Source organism: Platalea leucorodia (assembly GCF_965183815.1).
Source record: "Platalea leucorodia genome assembly, chromosome: 5".
Classification (NCBI taxonomy): domain Eukaryota; kingdom Metazoa; phylum Chordata; class Aves; order Pelecaniformes; family Threskiornithidae; genus Platalea; species Platalea leucorodia.
Window position 1 is genome coordinate 37,670,550 of NC_138827.1, and position 25,349 is coordinate 37,695,898.

Here is a 25,349-nt window from a genome sequence, read left to right on the forward strand (position 1 = left end):
TCTCTGTGGGCGGGGCTTCGCCTGAGCGGGGCCAATCCAGTTGCGGGAGAGGCGGGGTGGCGGTAGCGCCGCCCAATGGCGGAGGGCGCGGGGGCGGGTCCCGCCGCCGGGAATCGGTGGCGGCGGCGGCGGCGGGGGGCGGTTGGGCGTTCGGTTGCTGAGCAGCGCACGCAGGCGGCCGCCGCGCGGCGGTTGGTGAGGGGCGGGCGGCCCGCGGGGCGATGTGAGAGCGGCGGCGGGCCCTGTCGCGCGCCCCCAGCCGCACTCCCTTCGCCTCCCTCCCCTCGCTCGCGCCGTCCCTGAGGCGGCGGCGGCGGCGGCGGCGGTGGTTCCCGCCGGCCTCCGCGGCCGGGCCCCGCGTTATGTCGTGATCCCGGGCGGGCGGCGCTGCTGCTGCTGCTCATGGGGCTGCTCAGGATTATGCTGCCGCCCAAGTTGCAGCTGCTGGCGGTGCTGGTCTTCGGGGTGGCCGTCCTCTTCCTCGAGAACCAGATCCAGAAGCTGGAGGAGTCCCGCGGCAAGCTGGGTGAGCGGCGGCGGGGCGCGGCCGGGGGCCTGGGGCGGAGCGGGCCGGGCCGGGGGCCGGGGCAGGGCGCGGGGAGGCAGGGGAGGCGGCAGCGCGGGCAGCCGGAGCGGCGGCGGGAGCGCGGAGGGTCGGCGGCCGGGCTCCCCCCGCCGCGGCGTGCCGCCTGGCCGGGTGGGGGGACGCGCACCGCGGGGTACTCTTCCCGTATGGCCCCTCGTGTTTACATGCCCGAAATGATAAAGGACCTGATCGATACGGTCTGGGGACTCCGCAGAGGGGGCTGTCAACGGCAGAGGCAGCAGCCTTGGCCTTTGAGTTCATTCGTATGTGTGTTTTGCGGGGTCATGAGACCTAGGAGAGCGCGGTGTTGGAAAGGAGTATTTCTCCCGTGTCTGAATGGGTTTTCTGAAGAGAGCGGCGATGTTCAAAGCTGTTAGGAGCAGCGGCTGGCCTGCGGGCGCCTGCCGACAGGCACCTGGGGAGGGAGGGAGGGGAGAAGCAGCAGCGGCGCCGAAAGTGAGTCTAGTTCTGCTGCTGCAACGAATAGTCGTCGTCTTCACATTTACTTTCTGCTTCATACGTTTTACTAACACTTGGCGTTGTAAAGGAAAGCACAGTGTAAAAAAAAAAAAAAAAAAAAAAAAGCTAAAGACATTGTTCTCAATGACAAATGAGTAATTTGTTTTACTCTCATTGAATGTAAGATGTTATTTTCTGCAGTTTGCTGAGTGTAGTTAGTGATCTCCTAGACTGTCACTGAGCTGCAGTTAAACAGAATAATGATGAACTTGAAAATTCTTGTGTAAGATTTCTTTTGCTTTTCCTGCCTTAAAGACCTTTTCAGAGTAATATCTGCCCGGTAGGTAACATCTTACTACTTTGCCTGTTGTACGAAAGGCTGCGGAGCTTGTATAGACTTTACATTCCTTAATTAAGGGTCTCAAGGATGTGAAAAAATACCATTCTGAACCTCGTTTGTGGTGCTTAGGAGTTGTAAAAACAGAGCACTGAGACTTCTGGTCTATACAAGTGCAGGGGCTGGTTTACAAACGTCGATTTGTTTTCTCATATTATTTGACTGTACTAAGGTATTTAGACTATGAACACTTCAAGTTTGCAGGAAGAAAAGTGCACGTCGTGTTCCTACTGATGTTAAAACTAGAAGTGGACTTTGAGTGACATGGAAAGTTTAACAGTGAGCTTCTAACAGAGTCAGAGTCAGCATAACTTGATGTTGAGCTGTATGAATGCCATTGGGATTTTACTTCTCAGCATTTCTTTTCCACTTTGCTCTCTCTGAACTGGATATTGGAGATTAGGACCCTGGAAATGGCAGTGGTTGACTGCTTGAGTTACAGGATGCTCTTACTCTGCATATTTTTCAACTGAAAGTTCGTACCAATTATAATCGAGGCATAATTTTTGCAGGGTCTCAATAACTGTAAACAAAAATATGAAGAAGAAAATTAATGAAATTAGAAGATAATTCAAGCAGGTGTTAACATAGTGCTCAAGATTCAGTGGAATTTTGTATCCATCCATTTTAAACTGATTGGTACCCGTAGCTTCAGTGCCTCTCTTGGTGACAGTGTATGTTACTTTAGGGAAATCTACCTCCTGGCATGACAAGATTAACATAATGCATGCAAGAATAAAGAATTTTGCTGGTAAAACTTCCTCTTCCTTCTTAATATATATGCAATGGGCATGATTAAGTTACATATGTAGAGAATTAAAATACACAGCTCATACTGCTTTGGGACAAGAATGTGATTACTATGTTCTACTGATTTTATTTCTTAAGAAGGGAAAACTATTATAAAGTTTATTAAAAGTATGATGGTAAGATTTGCTTTGTGAGCAACTTAGTGATTCTCTAAAACTTGTGTGAGGAGGGGAAAAAGCTTTCTGCAACAGCTTTTAACTTGGGTTCTGCTTTTTTAGCATGAAAGTATGCTTTTTTAAAAAGCTTCTAGTTGTCTGAATGTCTCTCTTTTCACGTGTTTGGTATGTATTTTATGACTGGCAAATGGTAAGGTTTCATTACAGAAAATTTTTTACCATCATGATTGGTAATATTTCTACTGAGCTGTAATACAGAGAATGGTTTTCTCCAAATCAAATTAATTACTTGGCCTAATGCACTTGAATTCCAATCTTTCTCCCTGCCCCCCCCAAAAGAATGAGGGAGGGGGAATGTGTGTGTGAAAAGGCAGTGATGCTATGATTTGATGATAACGAAAAAGTGGTTCCTTTGGTCTTTTGGTTGTGTTTCAGTGGGCACTTTATGTTAGAAATCACATTGCATATTGTTTGGGTACTGGGTTTTGAACTATGCTATGTGTTTGCGTTGATATATCATATGATAAACTGTCATCTTGGAAAGTAATTGTAAGAATTAGATGCTGACTAGGAAAACCACATGACTTCAGATTTGATAGCAAATAAAATAATTCTGCAGTCTTATCAGCAGTTCTGATAGTTCATATTCAGCCATACTTTCTGATAGAAAGGGTTTTATCCAATTTCTTCACATATGAGCAACTCCTGATTCTGTACTGAACAATTGGGGGGGTTAATTTCAGTTCAACGTCTTAAAATATCTTGCCTATAACATGAAATTAGAGCATGTTTCTGGGCAAAAAAAGAATGGGAACCTCTTTCTTCCTGTAAGACTTTATATAGCTAAAACTCAGTCACCCTGGCAAACTTTTCTTTTTTAAGTTGAGAAGTACAGGAGATAGAACTAAATGACCATCAAAAAATGCTGATGCTGCTTTTTTTTCTCTGTGATGAGATTATTATGATCCTAATATAATTTAAAAAGGTATTTGTAAACCTGTGGGTTTCTTCATCATATGAAAGATAACTCCCTAATTAAAACAATAAAGACAATCAAAATATTCATTGTAACTTCTCTGCAGCTGTTGGACTTCTTAAGCTCTTTACAAATAGTTTGTAGCGGTGAGATCACAAGTAGAGCCCAGTCAGAACCCAGTTTCAAGTACTTTTTTGGTAAGATTTGTACATAGAGCATTAATCTTTTATATTATTTTCAAGTTTACATGTAAGGGCAGCTAAATTGGCATTCTCTCCTGACTAAGTTGTCCCTGCTTGCCAGTGCGAACTTTAATGTTTTTATTTAAGCCTGGTGTAGGTACCTGCCCATTAGCTCTAGGAATGCACAGCCCTAATAGAGAATATTGCATGTGAAAGGCAAATGTTGAGGTTTGCACTATCATTCCTGGAACAGAAATAATGTCTGACTATCCCCTTTGGTTTTTTGCAAGCCTAGTGAGTGCAGCTCTGCCTCTGGTTTAAACTGACCTAGCATTAAATGTGTACCATGCCATCTCCTGCATTGCCATTAGTGTTCATGGTGAGTTGGATCAAAAAAGCTGATCCTGCTGGAAGTAATCCATCCATCTCTTCTCTTCCCTCCCCTCCCCAAAATTTTGTAATGCATTGGTGGGGAGAAGGAAGAGAAGAGGGAACTTTGTATGTGTTCCAGTTCGTCTGTTAAATTAATTTTATCCTGCAATAGCAAGTACTAGAAGCACTTCAAGGTTGGGCAGAGGGGTGGGAGAAGACAGTGCCTCATTCAAGGAAGAGTCTGTAGGATTGATCAGAGAAGGTGAGGACAGTAGATGGGGAAGGATTACTTTTTGGTGGGGTGGAAGTTAAGCAATACTGCTACTTTCTAGCTGTTTAGTGATACTTACATATTGGGTGTTGAAAATAGTCCATGTCTGAGTAACATAATATATCATAACAGGGAGAGCAAAGATTGAACAACTTTATTACTGTTTCAGATTATTGCTTCAGATCATGTTGAAACACCGGTTAGCTGTACTGTGGGAGTATTTCTTCTGCTAAGTGATAAACATACTTACGGCTCGTATCTGTTAATTCAGTACCTTGAATTCAGCATACAGAAGTCTGTCATGTAAAAGAAATTCTTAATGTTTTACTTTTTAATTTTTTTGTTTGTTTGAAAATACGTGAATAATTTGAAAGGCTAAGGCTCTTTTCCTAAGCCCAGGGAAGAAAATTTAATTGATGATTGATTGCCAGATTTTTTTTTTTTTTTTTTTAAGGTAGTTTCCTAGCACCTGTGGCCCTTGCTGGGGTAGTATCCTTCTAAGCACTGTGCAAGTACCTAACAAACCACTGTTCCTTTGAAGTTAAATAATTTAACTTCCCAATGATTAAATCTTATGCTTTCTAGAAATATAAGTTTCTACTTTTTTGGGATGTTGAAATAATAGGCATCTTATGTTTCCTTCATTTAGGGGGAAAAAAAAAAAATCTCCTGTCAGTAGGCCTGCCAGTTGCATATGTTTGGAAAAATCCCTCAGAAAACTTCTTAAATTGTCCCTCATAATAATATAGCATGCATGGTTCCTTAGTATATTATTTATACTTGAACTTCATTTATAAAGAGTAGTTTGTGATTGTTGGCAGTTCTGGCTGCACACAGCTATGCAAATAATCTACTAGCATTTCTTTTAAATATAGCTCTGTTGCCCAGTAGTTATTATTTTCTGCTGCATAGCCTGAGGCATTCTTTCAGAAGCTGTTTTCTTGTGTACCGAGTTTCCTGAAATAAGTTTTAATGCTGCTTCCTCAGTATATATCCAGCCAGTGAAACATTCTTCCACTTTGCCTTGCTGGTTCTATCATACTTTTTCATTTAGTTCCCCCTTACCGTTCCCCTTCACCATGCCCCCAGTCGTTCCAAACACTTTGAGAATAAATTTTAAACTACTCCCATACTATGCTTGTACTTCCCATTGCAAAGTGTGATATAGAGCAATTATATTAATTTTGTTTTATTTATTTATTATGTTATTATTTGTGATTTTTATATTTATTTATAACTTTTTTTGGGAATAAGTGTTGCAGCTGCTGCTGTTGCATTTTCTACGAAATTGGTAATGTCTGAATTTTGACTAATACAGAATTGTGCACGTTCCCAAGCACATACCAAGACAGGTCAGACTTGCTAATGGGCTCTGAGACTTGATCTCACTCTCTTTCTAACAGTGGAAATAAGAGGCACAGCTTCTTAAAATTTCTTTCCTCTTCTGGAAGGCTGCACATAAGAAACTTTAGTATTGTTGTACCTAGTTTGCAAGCCTCATGCTTTTAAAGAAATAGGTTTGAGAATGCGGTGAGAGCTGTGCCATTGCTTCTAATAGCAGATGCTGTTCTGAAGAGTTATCTGGTAAGGGGATATTTTTGTTAGAGATATTTTGAGGGCAGTTCTGAGAGGTGAAATGGACTTGAGAAATTAGATAAAGCGTATGCCTCCAGTCCCTCCAGCCATGGACTGCAGTGGATGAGGTAATCACCAGGTAAGGCACTGCATCTTTCTAGATTCTCCATTGGAAAAGGTCAGGTTTGGGCCAGTACATATCTATATATGTTACTTTTTAATGCACAAATTTAAGTCGAAGAGCACAAAGACTTACAATACCATCCTCCAGGGAAATCCTGGAAAAGAGCCACAATTACAATCAGCTGTTTAGGACAGAAAAGGCTTGTTGGACAGCCAAAGAAATTCAAGTGCCATGCTCCTCTTCTTTATGAATTAATGCAATGTTACAGATTTGGTAATAGTAGCTATGAGGTAGAGAATTAATTCAAGGCTGAGAACCTCAGGAGAAAGTGTTTAAAGGAGTTCTAGGTCTTGTTCTTCCATATCATTGTTTTTCTACACAGGAAGGGAGATTGGGTTATTTCAATAATTAAATACCTGGCAGGCTTCATTAGTGTGCTTGGCACTGTAAAAGGAAAAGCAGGGGCACTACTGGAAATCAGAAAAAGCTACTTTTAATGCCTTTATGTATTCTGTGATAAAGCAACTAAAACAACGACATTATGGCATAATGCTGTGCCAATGCTCCCTTTGTTTTTCTCATCTATTTTCTAATTCTGAGCATGGCGAAAGTAACTAAAATTTTCATGTCCGCAATGTGCCTTTGAAATTGAATGGTTGGAAGTTACTGTGTCTTTTTTTTTTTTTTTTTTTTTTTTTTTTTAGTTCTCACTGGAGATTATTATCAAAGGAACTGGTTTAAAACGCAGCAAAACCCTAACAAAACCAGAGACCCGCAAATACTCCACTAAATTAAAATTGACTGGTTGTGCATTTTATATATGTATATGTGTATGTATGTATATAAACACATATAAAATGTTTGCATATTTTTTAAAAAAAAAGCAAGCCTAAAACAGCCCTTGCTAAACTACTTAAACTTTGGAGTTAGCATAACAGGTTAAACCATTGCTTTCCAGTTTATCATGTACATCTGAAGTGAAATAAATCATAGGAATTTTTTTTCTTCCTTATTTCAGAAAACTGACATATTTGCAGCTGGATTCTTGTTTTGCACAGCTTTGTATTGCCCCTGGCTGTTGAAGTTAGGGACATTTGAACAGTTCATGAACAAGTCATTTCCATATCTACTGACTGGCAACCGTGAGTCACTTGCTGTTAGACTTACTCTGGCCAGACTTGTCTTCTAATAATGAATGCCTTCCCTGAAATTCTTCCTCCTCTTTAGGAAATAGATGGCTTTTGCATATGGAATCCTCCACGTAGTATCACTTAATTGGGTCAAAAGACAGCCGTTTTGTGTAATTGTGTGCAATCTGTAGTTTTTGTCACTTATCTGAAGTGTATTTAAACCTTGTCAAAGCAGTATTAAAATAGTGGTAAGTGCTTTGCTTGAAATGTGGTGCTATTTATCTGTTTATATATCTGAAATAGTAGCCTAGCAAGCATAATGAAAGTGCCATGCTGTAGAAATATAGCTGAAGTGTTACATGTATTTGCATTATTTTTTCAACCAGAAATAAAAGATAAAAGACTGAGTGAAAGGAGTCCAGTGTTGAGAGAGGCATCTGAAATTTGGCCAGCTGGCTGTAGCCTTTCATAAATATGTACAGACTCTTAACTGCAATCTGTCCTACTCGCTATCTAGACGGGGGGGCGGGCAGTATCTTATTCAAACCCTTAGCTTCATGTGACACTCAAGCCCATCAATTCTGTTGGGTTTGCCCTCTCCCCTAAAAACTTGTGGACCCGTGAAGTTGTTGTGTTCAAAGCCCAGCATCTTGAGAAAGTCGGAGCAGTCTTCAGTCACTTAGGAGAGAAAAGCCAACCTCCTTCCTTCCTGCAACTGGGTCAGCTGGTTCTTTATTCGCCCCCCAACTCCTCTCCACTTGGCCTTTTAAGTTTTGGAGAACTGAAGTCCCTCCATTTGGCATTCCTATCAGTAATTGCCTGCATTAAAATTACTGCTACTGCTGGTTATAGTTGGTATGCGCAGGCACTTCTCTAAAGCTATAAATTCTCAATACTTGTGGAAGCATTCATGTTGCACATATATGTATGTTTTTGTGTCAGTAATATGCTGACTATCAGGACATCAGTGATATTGCAGGATGTGCCCTTGAGTGTCAGGGTCTGGCTTCATGTTGAGTGTCTGTATGTCCCCAAGTAATTAATTCATTGCTGTAGTTTAGCTTTTTATGGCTATAAATTAAGAACATGTTTTTACCATAGAGGTATTGTTTGCAAATGTGTCTGCAGGAAGCCCAACTACATCCACGTCTTTTTGTCTCTAGTATTCAGTGTATTATTGTTGTCCTTACTTTGCAATATCCTTGTGTCTTCATGGTTCCAATAACATTACTGCTATAATAATTATTATTCAAGCTTTCTGGTAGTGATAAAATTTATCATGAGTACCTAGGAGTCTAGGGCAGTAAGAGAATTAATAAGATAATTAAAGTACAAAAAGTATTTGGAAAGAAGCTATCTATCACTTTGGCCCAGTCTTTGTCTGTCTTCCTTTACGTCCATTCTCTCTCTCTCTATCCGGTTAGAGTTTAAAATGACAGCTGACATCCTTTTTTTTTATCAACTTGCTGTTTAATTCTGAATACTAATTTGTGTTGAAACATATGTAAAACTTAAGTGCTGTTTTGATAAAACAGCTTTTGATGATTTTGAAGTGTTTATGCAAACCTTGTGCATAATTGCTGTAAAACTGTAAAGAGTGTGGGGATGGGATCTTAGGTTCCTTAAATTAAAATGCATATCTTCCCCATTTACTTCTGTAGTGGTTTTTCTCTCAGAAGATCTTATTTTATTCTTCTATTTTTTTTTAATATATATGAAAAAATATGTAGACGGAGGAGTAAGGAATATATAAATTCATAATGTAAATGATTATAATAAATATAAATATTGCGTGTGTATATATTCCTCACCCTCATTGTCTATATTTTCCAATCTTGTAGTATAGGACTGATCTTTCTTGGACAACGGATTGCAAGGCAGTAGCATTTCATTTCACTTTGAAAAAGGTGCAAAAAGGCTGTTGAGAACATGAAGGAACTTGGAGATATGAGAGCAATCAAACAGAGATTATGCTTGTTCCTCTCACTTTCTGCAAAGTGGAGAGGGAAATCCAGCTAACTTAATTTTTTTTTTTTTTTTTCTCCTGAATATTTTGCCTGCATATTTTTCAATTTTCAGTATTTCTGTTATCTTCTTTTCTGGATATATTGTTGTTGAATATATTTGGAAAGATTGCATAAATAGCATAACTGTGTTTTCTTTGAAATATTTGCATTGCTTTACATTGATTCTGTGGGGAGCTTTGGAGGAGGTTTTGCAGTAGTAGAATTCTCTTTTTGCAAAATGTGGCATTTGCAATGGGTTTGAATATACAGAACATTAATCAGCAATTGATTGCATTATATTGGAGTTGATGTTGATCATTCATTCTGAGCAAAGGATTTCTGTAATTCTGAGAAGGACTTACAAATTTAGAGTAAAAGGCAATGAAATAAAAAAGTCGGATGTGAAAATGATAGCATCTTATTCTTACACATTGAATAGACCAAAAAGTGTCTCCAGAACAAAACAAAGCAGCCTAAGATTTTGACTCCTTTAGCATTTGAATGACAGCTGTAAATGGAGGAGAAAATAACTTTTTGGAAGATCTAATTTCAAATTTTTGATTCCTTCAAAAAATGGGGATTCATTTTTACAAAAGCTGAGTCCAGCCATGTCCTTCCATTGCCTGTGGCAAAAGGAGTATCTCACAGGGTTTTATTCCCATGCTGAAAGACAAAAATACTATGCCTTGTCTATTGACCAAAACACTCTTGAACACAAATGTATGATCACTTTCTGAAGATGTGGTTTGGTACCTGCTACGCAAAATACCTTGTGTGAGAATCCATGATCTTGGAAACAAAGTCATAATGTCAGATTGTTTGTATCCTAGTGTTGAATGAAGTGTTTCATAGGTAGAATCCTATTTCAGCTGAACTCCCACTGACAACTTTGGAGCCAAGATTTTTCAGCATCTCATTTGTCAGTAAGCCTTCAGCAGTGTGTGCTCTTAAAAGTGAGAAAAGATATTTTCCTAGCAAAATATCTATAATTGCATACCATTCTTGATACATTATCCTATGAACTGTGCTGAGATGACCATAGCACTAAAATGCTTTCCCTTAATCAAGTTACTGCCTTTGGGAGTATTGAAAGTCTTCTAGTTTGCCCCTCATATTTATTTATTTATTTAAAAAAAAACAAACGAAAGAAGCTTACAAAGCCCTTCTGCTTATCAAAGAATAATTTAGTATGTTTTAATAGGTCTTTAGGCAAATTAACTATTTTTTATTAAGTTTCGTGATGCTACCAACAAGGCAAGTTTTTGAAGATAAGTACCTAACAAATACTTTGCTGTCTTATGATGAAGCGGTTAGATCTTGCTGTCCAATTTGATGACTTCAAAGAGTGTGAAATGGGATTGGACTGAGTATGTTTTTGAACTCCATTTTACTTGCAAAGATAGCATTTCAAGAGTAGATGTAGATTTGCTTTTTGGATGCTCTTGTCTATAAAATGACCTTTTAGAGTACGATCATTTAGTAGGAACTGGAATGTTTTGTATCTTTACCGTCTTCCTACTTTTATTAAAACAAACTTTATTTTTAAAATACTTTTGGGCTTCCCTCCCTTTGCTCTCTAAATTGTTAATCCTAACATGCTACTTGTGCAACTGCTGTTGGTTTGAGTGGAGACAAAACTTGCAGTAGCTCCAGTGTTTTAGCAGGGCCTGTTTAAGGTTTAAAGTTATCTTCAACAGGCGTGTAATTCATGTTTTTATTTGATCAAGCTGTAAAAAAAAACCCTAGAGAATTTCTGGCGTACTGCTTGATTTAGATGTCTGATGGGGGTTTATAGTCTGTGCGTTTAATGTGTACGCAGCAGTCTAGGTGTTTTCTGCTATGAGAAGTACCAGAAAGCCTTACTTTCTAGTAGACTAGTAGTATTTGTTCTAGTCCTTGAACTGCCTTACAAACATGCTTTCTGAGCCAAAAGCAATGGCTGAATGACCAGAAATACCTGTCTAAGCTTACGTTGAAATATAGCAGTGTTCATAAGCTGTCATGTCTGGTACAAACTTGAATTTTATCTTTGAAACTCTTCAATGGCCAAAGCAGTTAGGGTTACGTAAAAACTTTTCTGTGGAATTCAGTTGGAGCAGCTTTTATTCCAAAATTTTGAATTTTGAGGAGAGATTTTGGAGTGGTTAATGAAGTAAAATTGCTGTCAGTCATGGAGGTGCATAAGAGGGCTCGAGAAGTCACAAGATCCGACAGATGAGCTGTCAAAGTTAGCAGTGGGTGCATAAACTGTTGTTCCCCCAGCAGTGTGCCCAGCATTCTCATGGGAGACTATTACCCCATTGCTAGCCAGGGTGGTAACCAGGGGTGTGCCCAGCTCCTCCACCAGCAGTGATCAGAGCATGGAGCATGAAGTCAAAGCACTCTTGATTTCAGTTTAGTTTAATGCTTTGAGCTGCAGAGATGGCATATGTTTGCTTCTGGACAGGAAAGGACAGCCACCCCTTCATCCAACCCAGAAAAAACTTGTAGAGGATATTTGTCAGGCTTCTTAGTTATTCATGAGGCATGTTAAATGCATTTGGCCTAAAGGCAAATTTATCTTGTAAGCACGCGGTCAAGCTTAGAGGAGAATATTAAAGATGAACTTTTGAAGAGGGGAGATGAGGAGGATGTGTACGTGAGGATCAGCGCAACTTTTGCATGTGTGAGCTATCCACAGTCTGTCTGATCCCAACAAAAAGGCAGAAAGTATTGGGGAATATGCTTATTTTCAAGGCTGGCTTCGCTCTAGCTTAACAGTCTGAAAATGTTCTTGCTTCTGATTCCTATTGCTTTGTCATTTACCCTCTACAATACTATTAAACCCTCCTCTCCTTTCTGATGTGAAAAACCGACATAAAACCGAGTTGGTGGTTTAGCATAAAGAAATGATAAATCAAATTGTACAGCATTTATATGTATCCTCTTCTGGTTTTCCTGTCTGTGCTTTCCAAACCATACTCTGAAAAACATGGTCTTGCTAACATGTTTGTGGGAGCATTTTTCTAAACATTTGTGGTCACTGGAACAACCCAAGGCATTGTTTCTAGTGATTTTTATGTGCCTACTTATGTGTGATTGCATAGTGCAGATGGCAAGGCAGTCTTAATATGAGAATTAGGAAAGAGAAATAGATGCTAAATTATTCACATATCAAGTTTAAAGAAAAAAACACGTGTGTGAAGGAGGAATGAAGATATTGAAAGAGGTTCTTTCTTTTTTTTTTTTTTTTTTTCCCTTGTTCTAAGCCATAGAAAAAAGCCCTTAAAAACTGAATGACCATTTTTATATTTTCCAGGAGCATTAGTGGTGATTATGTGTAAGTTTTAAATATGTGCACTCTGACTGGTGGAAGCTTGTGTCAAGGTTGCAGTTAAAAGCACGTAGTGTTTTGTGATAAATAATGGGATGTAATAAACTTAAATTTCTTAAACTGGTGCTATAAAATTTATATACAGAATATTTGTTTTGCTGGAGATGATGAGAAAAGGTTTTAAAAATTAACTGAGATCGAAATACTAGTTTTCAAGAATAAATGTTGGAAAACAGGGTAAACTTTTTTTAGACTTGCTTCTTCTCATTGTTATGCCATCTTAAAACAATATGGAAATAAAAATAGCGCTTACCTCATGTGCTTTCTAAGTATGAAAAAACCTACAAAATGTCTGACAACATGACACTTAAGCAACAAAATCTGTCAAGTATTCATATAGCAGCAGGAATGTGAAATACAGTGATTGTTCCTACTTCTCTTTTACTTTACTTAATATGTATTAAGTACGTACATGTAAATGTAAACATGAGATGACACTCTAGAGATAACTAGTACGCAAGAGAAACCTATATGAAAATCCTCTCAGATATCCAGGAATTGATTTGGATGAGTTTTCTGCCCTTGATGGAATCGCGTATCTACAGCCTCTCCACAAATTCTATTAATCCTTCAACCTTTGCTGTAGCAGGTTCCACAATTAAATACTGATCTAAATTGTCAAGAATATTTGACTTCTCTATAGAAAAATGTCTAGACCTCACAAATACATTATCAGGCAGAACTACCAAGTAGTTTAAAGGTTTACCAACTGATAAGCGTTAACCAACTACAGACATAAAACCATAAAAAGGGATTGTTCTTTTTCATTTGTTCAAAATCTTTATTACAAGGAATTTGAGGAGCTAAAAAACCCGTGATAGTTAAGGATCAGAAATGCATTGATTTTGAACTTGACTAAACTTGTTGTCTTATGTAATTTCAGTAGCACCCTTCATAATTTTCCTGTGGTATTTAACATACAGCATTTTGTGGTGGCAAGATTGTAAGCAACTGCATGCTGTACAAGATGGAGTATGGGAACGTAGTGTATGCTAATGGGTTGTGTATGTGTCCTTGTCTTGTCCCAGGGAGACCCTCATACAGGTTTTGAGTGTTTGGTTTGGTTTCAGAGCAAAGAATCCTTATTTTAGGCAGTTTGTAGACAGAAAGAACTTAATGATTTGAGAATAGTTATTTTTCTTAAGTTTATCGCTGCTTCCTGTTTGATCTAAATGCAAGGTCAAAGTTTGCTAAAAATATCCCAACATTCCTTGAAAAGCATGGCACTTGAGTTATTACCAAATACAAAGTTTTTAGGAGAGGTATCATTCAAGAACCGTTAGCATATGTCAAAGAGCACATGAATTAGTTGCCAAAAGTATTCTTGGATAATGGTGGCTGTTTTTCTCTAACAATTTCTTTAGAAAACAAGTAACAATTGGCACTTTCCCAAACTATGACTGAGGTTACTACAATAATTACACATTTTAGTGCTATTGTTATATTGTACTCTGCTGCCTTGACAGCAGTACTGATTTTATAAATGTAAAAATTAGTTATGCTTTGATTCCTTTTTTTTTTTTAATAAAAGATAGTCTGATCTAAAGCAAACTTCCTAAATTGCACTTTAGTACTTATTAATCATTCTGTGACTGTAACCTCCAGTAGGCATCACAGAATGCTTGTTAAATGAAGCAGTTGTGTTTCCAAACTAGAACCAGACACAATTTGGTGTAGGGTAGTAGTTAAAGCATTAACTAGATGCTTAGCACTCTAAATTTGATTTTTGGGTTTTTTGTTTGTTTGTTTTAACTGCAGGCTTATTTCAGGTGAATTTAGAGGTTTGTTTTTTTTTTTTTTTTTTTTTTTAATAAAGGGATTGCTTTGACCAGAAAATTTCAGTGCAACTTGTACTTGAGAGTTTTATGTGGTAGACTCACATATTAACAATTCTGGTGGCAGTCTTGTGGCTAGTATTTTTTATTTTGTAATAGTTGGAATAAAACTATGCAGTGACACTATCTTTCATGATTGGTTGCTAAAGAGCTAAACTTTGTTTTGGCATAGAAGTGACTATTGGGTTTTTTTGGGGGTGGGGTGGGTGTGTGTGGTTTTTTTTTTAAAGTGAACATCCAAGAACATTTACTAATGCCAGCTGCTGGAGTGGCATTTTCTAATGAAAATTTAAGATCTCTTGCCTTGAGTGTCTAGCAACTACCGGATCAACAAAGTGTATGTGGCTTTCCTTGTTTGCGTGTTTTGTGGGATTTTTCCCTTTTATGCTCTGTGAGCCTTGGCTACGATGTTAGAATGAAGAACATTTTTTATTGAGCTTTTTCCCATTTTACAGGTTAATTTGTGAACCACTGACTGAACAGAACAACTTTTACAGACTATAAAGTGCAGCCTTGTAACACGGAGTAACAATCAAATAAAACAGAGTCTGTCGGGGAAAGTAATTTTCCCACATCTTTTAAAGAGTCGGTACTTGAAGCAGGGGGAAGGTTGGGGCTGTAGGGTCTCATGATGATTCATAGCAATACAAGAGGTGACGGGACGGGAGAAGGTTAGTACTAATGGTGTGGGCCACTAGTGGCCATCAAGCATAGAAACATTCAGTAACACTTCTGCCTCTGCTCGCCCTATCTGTGGAGTCCCAACGATATAGCTGGTTGGCTTATATGAGGGGGGAAAAATAAATGAAAAAGTCTTTGTATTTCAGATGGAAAGTAGTTTTTAAAATACCCACGAGGACCACCGTAATACAGAAATGATACAGTCTATCTGTTTGATCTATATCCTTCACAGGTATATTGCAGGTATCTTGACATTATAAACTTGTATACGTACAAAAAGCCACTGTTTGTATTTATATGTGAGTTTAAACTTGGTATTTCTTCATACATATTTAAGAAATGCTGCTTTGTATAGAAAACTGTATAGATATCCTTGTGTCGCCTGACAGAGAACTGCTTAGTCTCCCTTATCCTGTTTAAAGCTACATGAGTTAGGTTTGAATGAGTTTGAACGAGTACATTTACTCAGGCTACTGCAGCCTCTCCTGAAGATGTGAACTTAGCTTCTCTAAGCATGTTTCTGCCCAGGTATTTGTTCCACAGCTCATTTGCGTGTTTCTGAAGTACTGCATTTATGATGTAGGTTTAAGCATCAGTCTGTTCATGATGTGTGTTGCCCTGAAGTTACTACAAAATAGAGGTTTACGGATCTTCTCCTCTTTCTATGCCATTTGTTCCATTATGCATCACACAGAATATAGAGCAATTTCTTCCCTTGGAGTCCTGCACCCATCTTAGTGCTGAGAGAATCTTTATAGTTGGGGTTAAAGGATTTCCTGAAATATTTTTAGTTATTAGTCCATGTGGATTGTTAATTATTTAAATAACTATGTTCACTAGATATTGAAGTAAAACCTTTATAGAGTTAGTTACTTTTTAGATTAATTGGAATTAAGCTCATTAAACTAACATTTCAAGGAAAGCACATATGTTTGCAAGACTGATGACTGTTTTAGGGACAGTACATAATTTCTGCACAGTACCTCATAATAAAGTCATGCTATTAAAGACTTTCCTGTGTTTAACGTGTATATGGACAAATGTGTTATGCTTATTATTCTATTCCTTAAATAAGCAGCAGTCTGTCTGCCTTGGAAGCTCACTGGCTATTTCAAGAATTTAACCTGCTTTGACACTTCCATGGTTTCTTCCTGTGAGCAGCTTGAATAGCACTTACTCAGCACTAAGTTAAATAAAGTCAGCTAAGGAAAGCAGCATACTGTAAATGATGCTGGTAACAGAAAAGACATGCAAAATGGCTTGTAAGATGATAACATTTTGTAACATTTTGGAAAACAACCTCTCATGTATTGATTTTTTTTTTCTTACTTTTTTATCCCCCCGTCTGCAAAGATGAAATGTAGTCTTTCAAGGAGTCTTATTCCTTCCTTGAAGACTTGCTATATTGATCTGAAACCACAGAGCTGAAATTGGTCATATTTTAAGTGTTCCTTCTCTAATGACAATATATGGCCCTATGGTTTAAGTGGAAAACTTGCTGCAGTATTTCTGTTACTGGAATTTGCGGAACAGTCAGTGAGGGACTTCTCTAAAAATCCCTTATGAGATACTGCAAATGGAATACTTCACTGACATCCGTGTGAATCGATAGCAGACCTCTGCAGACGTGATGCCTTAGTCGTGCTTCATGGAAGCATACCACCAACTTGCTCCAGAATAAAGTAATTGGAGACAAAAGATGTTGTGTAACCTCTGTATGAATACAGATTTTTCGTGTTTTCTTTTTGGCCTGGTGCTCCACTTATCACAGCCAACTAATCAATACACTTCTTGTTACTGCAACTTTAGGTTTCTCAATTAGTGATAGAGAAAACTCATCATCTCCCTCAGAACAAGGGACAAGACAATTTCTCCTTCTCTCCTACCCTCTTTGCCAGATGATGAATTTAAAAGCTGCTGCATATTAAGTATTCCCCATGATAACTATGTTAGCTGTTCTTGCAAGGCCTTGCTGTTACTCTAAATATGTGGTAAGTTTAAAAAACGTGTAGGACTTAGCATTAATGAGACAGCTTTTCCCTCTCTGAAAAAAAGGGGTGGGAAAAAATTTGTAAGAAAATATACACAAAGGCTTGTGGTGATTTTTTTTGAAGTCTGGCTCTAGAAACAAAGGAAGTACAGAAGACCAGAATAACAGTGTAGAATTTTGGGCGCTTTCCAGCCTCACATGTTATTTTACCTCCACTGTCATAAGCCGGTTGCTTCAGAACATGGCAATGTGTTTGTAATCTCTCAGTGTAACTAAAGATGAGTTAGGTAAGTAACAAATATCATCTTATGCTAATTTAGCCTGGCCATTCAAACTTATGGCACTGTATATGCAATAATAGAATAACTGTATTTTTAGACATAAGAGTCTGCAGGGTGAGGATAGACAACTGAAGGATGTCAAGAGTCTGTGCACGCTTGACTTTAGGGAAGAATAGGAACTCAGTAGGTCAAAGTAATTTAAACCGAGCCTGTTAAATTTACAGTCTCTGAACAGATTTTTCTATTTTGGAAACCACACAATATAAATTTAATGCTAAATCAACAAATAATTTAACTGTAGACATGTCTGCATGAACTATGTTTTTAAATCCTACTGTAGTGAAATTTATGCCAGGAAAATGGGCCTCAGGTCAAACCAGCAAACAAACAAAAAAACATTATAAAACATGCAGTTTGAAGTTTTGAAAACTTTAAATGTCAAAAATGTTTGTTCTTATCCAATGCACAGGAAAACCAGTTGGTTAATAATGTCACAAATGGTTAGGAACAAAATGAATTCAGGATGATGCACTCTGGTGTAATATAAACTCTTGCAGAAAGTGGTATTTTCAAGAGAACATAAAACACTAAGCAGATGCATTGTTGCACAGAAATTATAAAGGCATATTAGGCACAGATTACTGAAATGAGATAGGAGCTAGACAGTGAATTTGATATTCCTCCCCTTCCCTATTGCCACTGCGCTGTTCTCATGTTCATCACATGAGAAATTGGTATTGTGTGGTTTCATAGTACTTTCACTTAGGGAGGACAGTGTTACCTTGACACTAACTGAAACTGTATGGTCTCAACATTGTAACATTACTTTGCATATTAAATAGTAAAAGTTTTTGAAGGTAAAGTTTCAACAGTAAAAAAGCCCAATTGGCTTGCCAGTCTTTAAGAAAGCCACATGGTAGGGTTGGTTTAAATTTTGGGATTTTGATGTCTCGTGAGGAGTAGACGGTTGTTAATAGTAAAATGGATTAATCTGGATTGTCCTTCTGCAATTAGATTTCTTGAGGTTTCTAATATAGTCACACTGGATACAGTAGTACCCAGGGAATGCTTGTGCGTTTTATTTAAGTGTATATGCATATGCATATTTAAACTTAAATTCTGAAGAAGTCTGTTTAAAAAAAACCCCAAAATTAAAAAAAGATCCATTGCTTGGAAACTGCTTTAATGTATTTTGGAATAGTGGAGGTTAAGTCATTGAGTGTTGGGGCCCTTGTGGGCTTTTAAAAAATAACCACATGGTGTGACCTCTGCAGGTATCTCCTCCTTTACATCTGATTCCTGCTCCTTCTAATGCTTTAGAGAGAGGGCTGAATGGTAGCTGAATGAGACTTATAATGTTTTTTAAAAGCCTTTATGTCCTGTTAATTAGCTGAAAAAAAATCTGAATCTTTTGAGGATTGTGATTAGAATTGTTACTTGTATTTTTTACTGAGCATTAATTCGTGGTTTGAACTTGTGATATGCACTTTCCTGTTGTTTCAGAGATTATTGTGCATTGTGGGATGACAGTTTGATGATAACAAGCTATTCAGGGGAAGAACCTCTCAATACCAGGTGACTGGGTAATGGCAGGTGAAACTCAATTTTGCCATATCTAAACGTATTTGGAGAAAAACAATCCCAAATTGACATATGTTAGGTTCTGAATTGGCTGTCCTCACTGAGAAAGGCGATCTTGGAGTTACAGAAGTTGGCTCTATGAAAATGTCAGATCAATTCTCAGCAGTGGTCAAAAATGCATGTAGCATGCTGGAAGCCATTAAAAACAAATGAAGAACCACATGAGAATTTTTTTTTTTTTTTCCATTGGTTACAGCAATTTTGCTGTGTAGTCCTTTCTTCCCCTTCATCTCGGAAAAGGTTATAGCAGAGTTGGAAAAGATGTATGACTGGTGAGGATAATCAAAGGAACAAAGCATATCCCATATAGGGAATGATTAAGCAGACCAAGGCTCATCAGACTTGGGAAAACATGTTAGGAAATGAAAGGTAGGAGCGTGTAAAATCATGAGTAGTATGGGAAAAGTGAGCAAGGAATGCTTATTATACAAGTGTAGGAAATGACCAAAAATAAACTATTGGTTGATAGCTTCAAAAATACTGAAACAAACTGGTGAACTGTAGAACACTGCCACAGCATATAATGATTATTGAAATGCTTAGACAAACTAGGGGTGGAAAAATCGTTGATCTAAAAATTCAGTAATCTGCTAAGTTGCAAGTAGATGGACAATGGTAAATACATCAGGAAGATATGACCATGTGCTTGACCTGTTTTTATGTGTTCCCTAGACATCTATCGGCCTTTGTCAGAAACAGGACATTGGAGCTTTGGGCTGAACCAGTAAAGCCCATTAGGTAATGTGTGCACCAGGCCACTTCCCTTAAATACCATGTGTCTCTTAATGCATCCTATTCATCCTTTTCGTGCAAGGACTTGCCTGACAGTTCTTCAGCATTTTGTAGATTCATAGTTTTTGCCTCTTCAGAAGGCAATTAAAGACTGGGACTGACCTTTTGTTTGTCATTAGTCACTTACATTTCAAGTGGTACCTAGCAGAAGTTTTGCTCATCCATTTCTTCCAGGAGGGTATCCAGTCTTGCTTTGAAAATATCATAAAGAAATGGAGCATTTCCTTTGTTCATTTATGAATGACCTTTGGAACCTTTCGCTATTTCAAAATAAGGCCTCAATTTCTTGAAATCTGGACATGGTCGGTCCTGTGTGACAGCCACTGGATCTTGTTATTATGTTCTCTCTACTCTCCTCCCCACCACCCTGCGATATTTTCCCTGTGAAAGTACTTATATCCTGTAATCATCTCACTTCTCAATCCTTCTGAAAAACTAAACACATTGAATTCTCTAAGCCTCTCATTGTAAGGTAGCTTTCTGATCCTTGAATCATTTTTATGGCACTTCTGCACCCTCTCTAGTTTTGCACCATCCACTTTAAAGTGTGGACAAAATACTGTGCAGTGTTTCAGTAGCAGCCTCCTCCCTGCCACGCACTCCGTTGGTTTTTGTCTGTTCTGCCCTCCTGACCCATCTGTGGATGCTGTTTGTGTGTGTGGTTGGTTGGCAGCATTACGCAGCTGCAGATATGGCTGAAGTGGCTGGTGGTGTTAACCAGATGCCATGCTCCGACATTTCTCAATTTTTACTGGAATCAAATAGTAGATAGAACTCTGATAACAGTGGCATTATATGAAATTGAAAGCAGACAATTTATCATATTATCTCCAAACTAAAAATGCCAACAAATATTCAGTTTCAATTTATTTGCTAGATACTAGTGACTTATTTTGTAAATCAAAATACAGAGCTTTTATAGTATAGAGATGAAAGTATAGCTAAAACTTCCTCAAACTCCTTTGAAGAGTTAATACTTGCAGTATTTACTGATTTATTTTACTAATAGGAAAATCTATCATCTGCCATCTATCAAATACTGTGAATATATTTAATGTGGAGTTTCTAGTTCCAGTCCAAAACCACTATAGTTGAGCTTGCATGGAGCCATATTTGTGCAACTGTGCTGCTTTTATTTTTGAGCTGGTTTCAGGTTTGTCCACATGATACTGAGGGGTTCGGTAGCATTTCTTTATAGAAAGCAACTCAGGAAAAAAAAGCCCCAGATGTTAATTTTAAAGGTCTAAGTAGCATTTGGAGAGTGTTTAAATGTGTGTGAATTTAGTATTTATTTGAAACACTGCATAGATTTTCAGTGTTAGAACAGTATGAAACATGATAGAACACGTTTACGGATGAGTGATGGATTACATTCTGAGTGTGTTGGTGGAATAAATAACAGATCTTAAGATAACATGTTTCTTCTTTATTACTTGTAATAGTACAGTGCAAGAGAAAGCAGCTCACTTACACTTTTATCTCTCAGGTATTTTTTTTGTTTGTATTTCCTGAAGGAAAACTGTTTCCCTAGTTTTTCCTTGAGAAAGTAGTTAGGCTTTTTGGATTTCATAATTGACAAGTGGTCCTTCTGCTGTTTGACTACCTTAAATATTTGAAATTTCATTTCTTCTGCTTGAGAGGAGAGCAACAGTTACTTTCCTGCCTGAGTGTTCTGATTTCTGTTTGTGATGTGCTTAAGCTGGAGATAAAGTGGTTTGAAGCTTGTATTTCTGTTCCGTAGCTAATATTGTCACACATTAGAGGTTGGAAACCCTTGTGGTAGTAGCTCTACATTGAGAACATGTCATTCATTGTAGCAGCTGTTCTACACTGCATTTATATTTAAATAGGAGAAAGTGATCTATTTTGAATTTTAAGAGTTGTTCCCATGGCAAAGTAACTTGCTGTCTTGTCTTTTTCTTCACTATTGATTGATGCATTTGCCTACTTATCCCCAGGAGTGGGGAGGAAGAAATCTAGAGTGAAAAAGCCTTCATTTAGGAGTATGCTGAATGCTTCCTAATAGCATTTGAGTTCAAAAGACCAGGGTCCTCTGGGGCTGGTTTATTTATATAGTTTTAATTAGAACTGAGCCTCATTAATGAAAAAGTGCAAAATAAAACAAGGGCATCTCTTTAAAGTTCAAATATATACATCACAAGAGTGGGATGTCTGTTTAATATAGGAAGCCGTGAGTTAGCTGCAGTACAGTGTTCGACTGTTGCAAAGGATCTTGCCCATACTGACCATTAGTATTCACCTTGTTCTCAATTATCTTAAATTAATTATTGTTTCTTCAGATGTAAACTTTTAGAATCATTGGTTGGGTATCTATGTTCCTGGCTTCTGAAGTGAAGAGTTTGAATGTAGCTGAGAAAATGATTGCCAACTTGTTATAAAGTGATCTCTGTTTTGTGAAGAAATGTTGTTGGAGTGCTCTGTGCTTGGACTGAGGTTGGGACTCTGTATTGACCACCCTGAGTGATAGAAGAGTGAGCGCTCTTTGTCTCTCTGGTTGCCTATCCAGATTTTTTGGATGATGAAGGAATAGAGCAGCTATAATAGTTCTGTTCATTTTTTTCAAGCTGAAAATACGGAAACACAGGCAATCATGGTTGTAATGCCAAGTGTGTGAGCAGTTGCACATTTTATTTATTTAATTGTTTTTTAAAAGCTAAGCAGTATTTTGCTATCTTTCGGTTTTTTTGTTGTTGTTGTTGGTTTCGTTGCTTCCCCCCCCCCCCCGAATCAAGACCAGAGCTCAATCTTGTATGCCACTGGATATTGGGGGTATTTTTTAGAAGGGTATGTGTATATGGTGCTGACTATAGCATCAGCATGCCTTCAGGCCAAGACTGTATTTGCTGTGCCTCCTAAGGTGCTGTGGAGTACCACTGGTCCCAGTTTGGAAAGAGACAGACAAACCGATCGGGATATTGGAGAGCTTGTTTTCTGCCCAGCAGTAGCCCTTGTGTGACAGGTATTGGAAACTCTCAGACATTGTTAATGCAGGAGTAATGCACAGCAAGCAGTTTGCTGTGTTAAGCAACAAGCTTAAGCCCATCTTGTGCCTTTATCAGAAAAACAGAGACTTAATTTTTCAGGTGCAGTCTTGTCACAAATGAAACTGGGAGAGAGGAAGACGCAGAACTGATGATCAAGTATGCTCGTAGTAGCTTAAATTTGTGATTATTCTGGATTGCAAGCATGTTTCTCCACGTTGAGAAGTACATTGCGTGCATTTACTTGAACACTGGAATCATTCAGTTTCCCTTCCTTCCCTTGGTTTTAAAGAGGAGGAATATGTAGAGAACTTAAATGCATGCAACATATGGCTGAAATATCACGTATACCAACGATCTAAAAATCAAAGTTGCTGTTTCCATGACAACCGTAGCTGAGCCAAAGACTTCTTTTCATAAAGACAGCAGCCATGCACAGCTAAAGTTCAGAGTCTGGGAACCTGATTCCCAGGATGCTTTAGGGTCCACATATAGATCTCCAAGGAGGTGCTATTTATGTTTGTATCCACTTGTAACTTAGAGTGTCACTTGTTCCCAGCTACTGCCTACAAAACACTCTGATGGGAGTAGAGTGTTTTTATGGTATCTAATTGATATGTCTGACATGTTGCAGATGAGAATAGCAAACTAAGAAGTAATACCACCTTGGCAAAGAGGAGTGTTAAATGGAAAATAGGAGCATTTCTATCTTTAATTTTGGGGGCGGGGAATGATGAGGGCTTTGATCTGCAGCTTTTGCTAAGCTGAATTGTTTATATGAATACCCATAATCAGATCCTTTTTGTGCAAAGACACACTGATCTTCATTACAGGAAAAATTAGGCTATTCAACTTATCTGCTATAGTGCCACTATATTTCAGTCGTGTCAGGTGGAAATTTAATTTTTCTTCCCTCTAATGCTAATTGTTCATGTCTTCATAAAATAGGAAAAGTGAGTCTTGGCTACAGTCAGTCAAGATAGTGAAGCAAATGAACCAGTATCCTAAGTATGGCCAGTTCTGTGTAACCGTAGGGTTGCATTGGTGTATTTACTGTGCTTAACCCCAGCTTAATTTGGTTTTTAGATTGATGCCGAAACTGAAATTTTATGAGATTAGTTAGTATTTATCCGTTTTTGAGTATCCAGACCCAGAGGTAAATCAAGGGTGGATTAACCAAATCTGTCTGCAAGTCATTTTCCTTCATCCAGGCTACCCAGCAGAGAAGCTTTATTTTACTCAACTGAAGCCAATATTTCACGTCATTTTTTTGGCTAGTCACCAATTTCATCTAAACATCTTTAGTTTAAAATTATAAAATGGGTAATCTGGACATTTTAATTTTGGTGAACAAAAGCCCTATTACTTAAAAAGGGAGGGGAAAAAAAATTAATATACTGTAATTTTTTCCCAATGAAGAAGTAACACTTTTAATTCATGAAAACTCTTAAAAATATAATTGAACTTTCAATAACCCCATTCCTGTAACTGGTTGACATTACTCTGATTTGAAGAGTTCAAACTTTTCCTACAGGGACAGCCTGTATAATAATAGAAGTGTTCCTTTTTTTCTGCTCTGGCTTCTCTATATTAACGTAACTCAGTGGCAGTAATCCAGTTTGATCATCAAGTTTCTGGAATAGTAATTCAAGAAAATTTAATCCCCTGGTGATGCGAGTTAGCGTTTCCAAATGTGCTGTTATAAATCCACGTGAGAACTGAGCTGGTGGTGGTTGGCAGTCAATGTTAGCACAGTAGATGGAAGCTAAGTGTTTAGAAATCTGGTGCCCTCCTTCATAAAAGGGCTCTGATTCATATTCCCAGATGGATTTTGCTGTCTTGGTTTAAGTGATTCTCTGCCCCATGGGCCTGACCTTCCCATCTGCCAAAGGTAGTGCTCCTCAGCAGAGGCAGTAGAATGGTCTTTGCACCAGCTCATGGAGCCATTTACACTGACATCCCTCAAGGTTTAACATGAACTCTAGGCTAGACCAGCAGCAGAGTCTTTTGGCTGAAGGAACAGCATAGTACATGCGCATTGGGCTTTGGATTGGATGCTCAGATACATTCAGGCAATTTTATCATTAACTACTTATTGGAGGGGATTGAGGGTGAGGGTAGAGAAAGGTTTCACAGTCAGGGTATGGGCGCGTGAAGTCTTTGACTAGATTCGCTGGTCAGAAACTTCCAAATACAATACGAACTCATGAATAAAGTTCTATTAATAAATAACAGGGAAAGCATTAAAAATATTAACAAATGCCTAGCAACAGATTCTCTCCTGCTTTCCACAATTTGGAAGAGGTTTGTGGACAACGCCACTTACCCCCATTCTGCTTAAGTCAGTGCTTTGTGTTATCAGTGAGGGCACCTTCTTGATTTAATATGTTATAGATGAAGATTACAATAGAATTTTAAGTTGGCTTTTTAAGTGACATTGATTTTTGAGGACATATTTAGAAATGGAGCTGTATTTCTTGATAAATGGGTTTACAGTTAAATTTTTTGTTATTACTTGAATAACAGAATATGCTTTAACTTCTGTCGTTGAAGTCTTGGCTCATGCATCAGGTTTTGAAATCGAATTTGTAGATGGCATTCTTGGAATAAGTGCCACCCAAATGAAACATTTTTCTTCTGGTTCTTTAAGTGCTACAGATGTATCACAGACTGAACATAGATGTCACTGAACCAAAATTCTTAAATACTATTTTCAGAACCAGTACCCTGCAAATTGTGGCCTCTCACTT

General features: G+C 38.2%; 1 protein-coding gene across 1 annotated transcript in view; it reads left to right on the forward strand.

Moving 5' to 3' along the window:
* The first annotated feature begins 253 nt into the window (after window positions 1–253).
* HS2ST1 (heparan sulfate 2-O-sulfotransferase 1) overlaps window positions 254–25,349 on the forward strand; it is an 85,841-nt gene continuing 60,745 nt past the window's right edge. Inside the window, exon 1 of the mRNA XM_082311734.1 lies at window positions 254–526. Coding sequence (XP_082167860.1) covers window positions 403–526 — 124 coding nt within the window. The 5' untranslated portion in view covers window positions 254–402. The remainder of the gene's footprint in view (window positions 527–25,349) is intronic.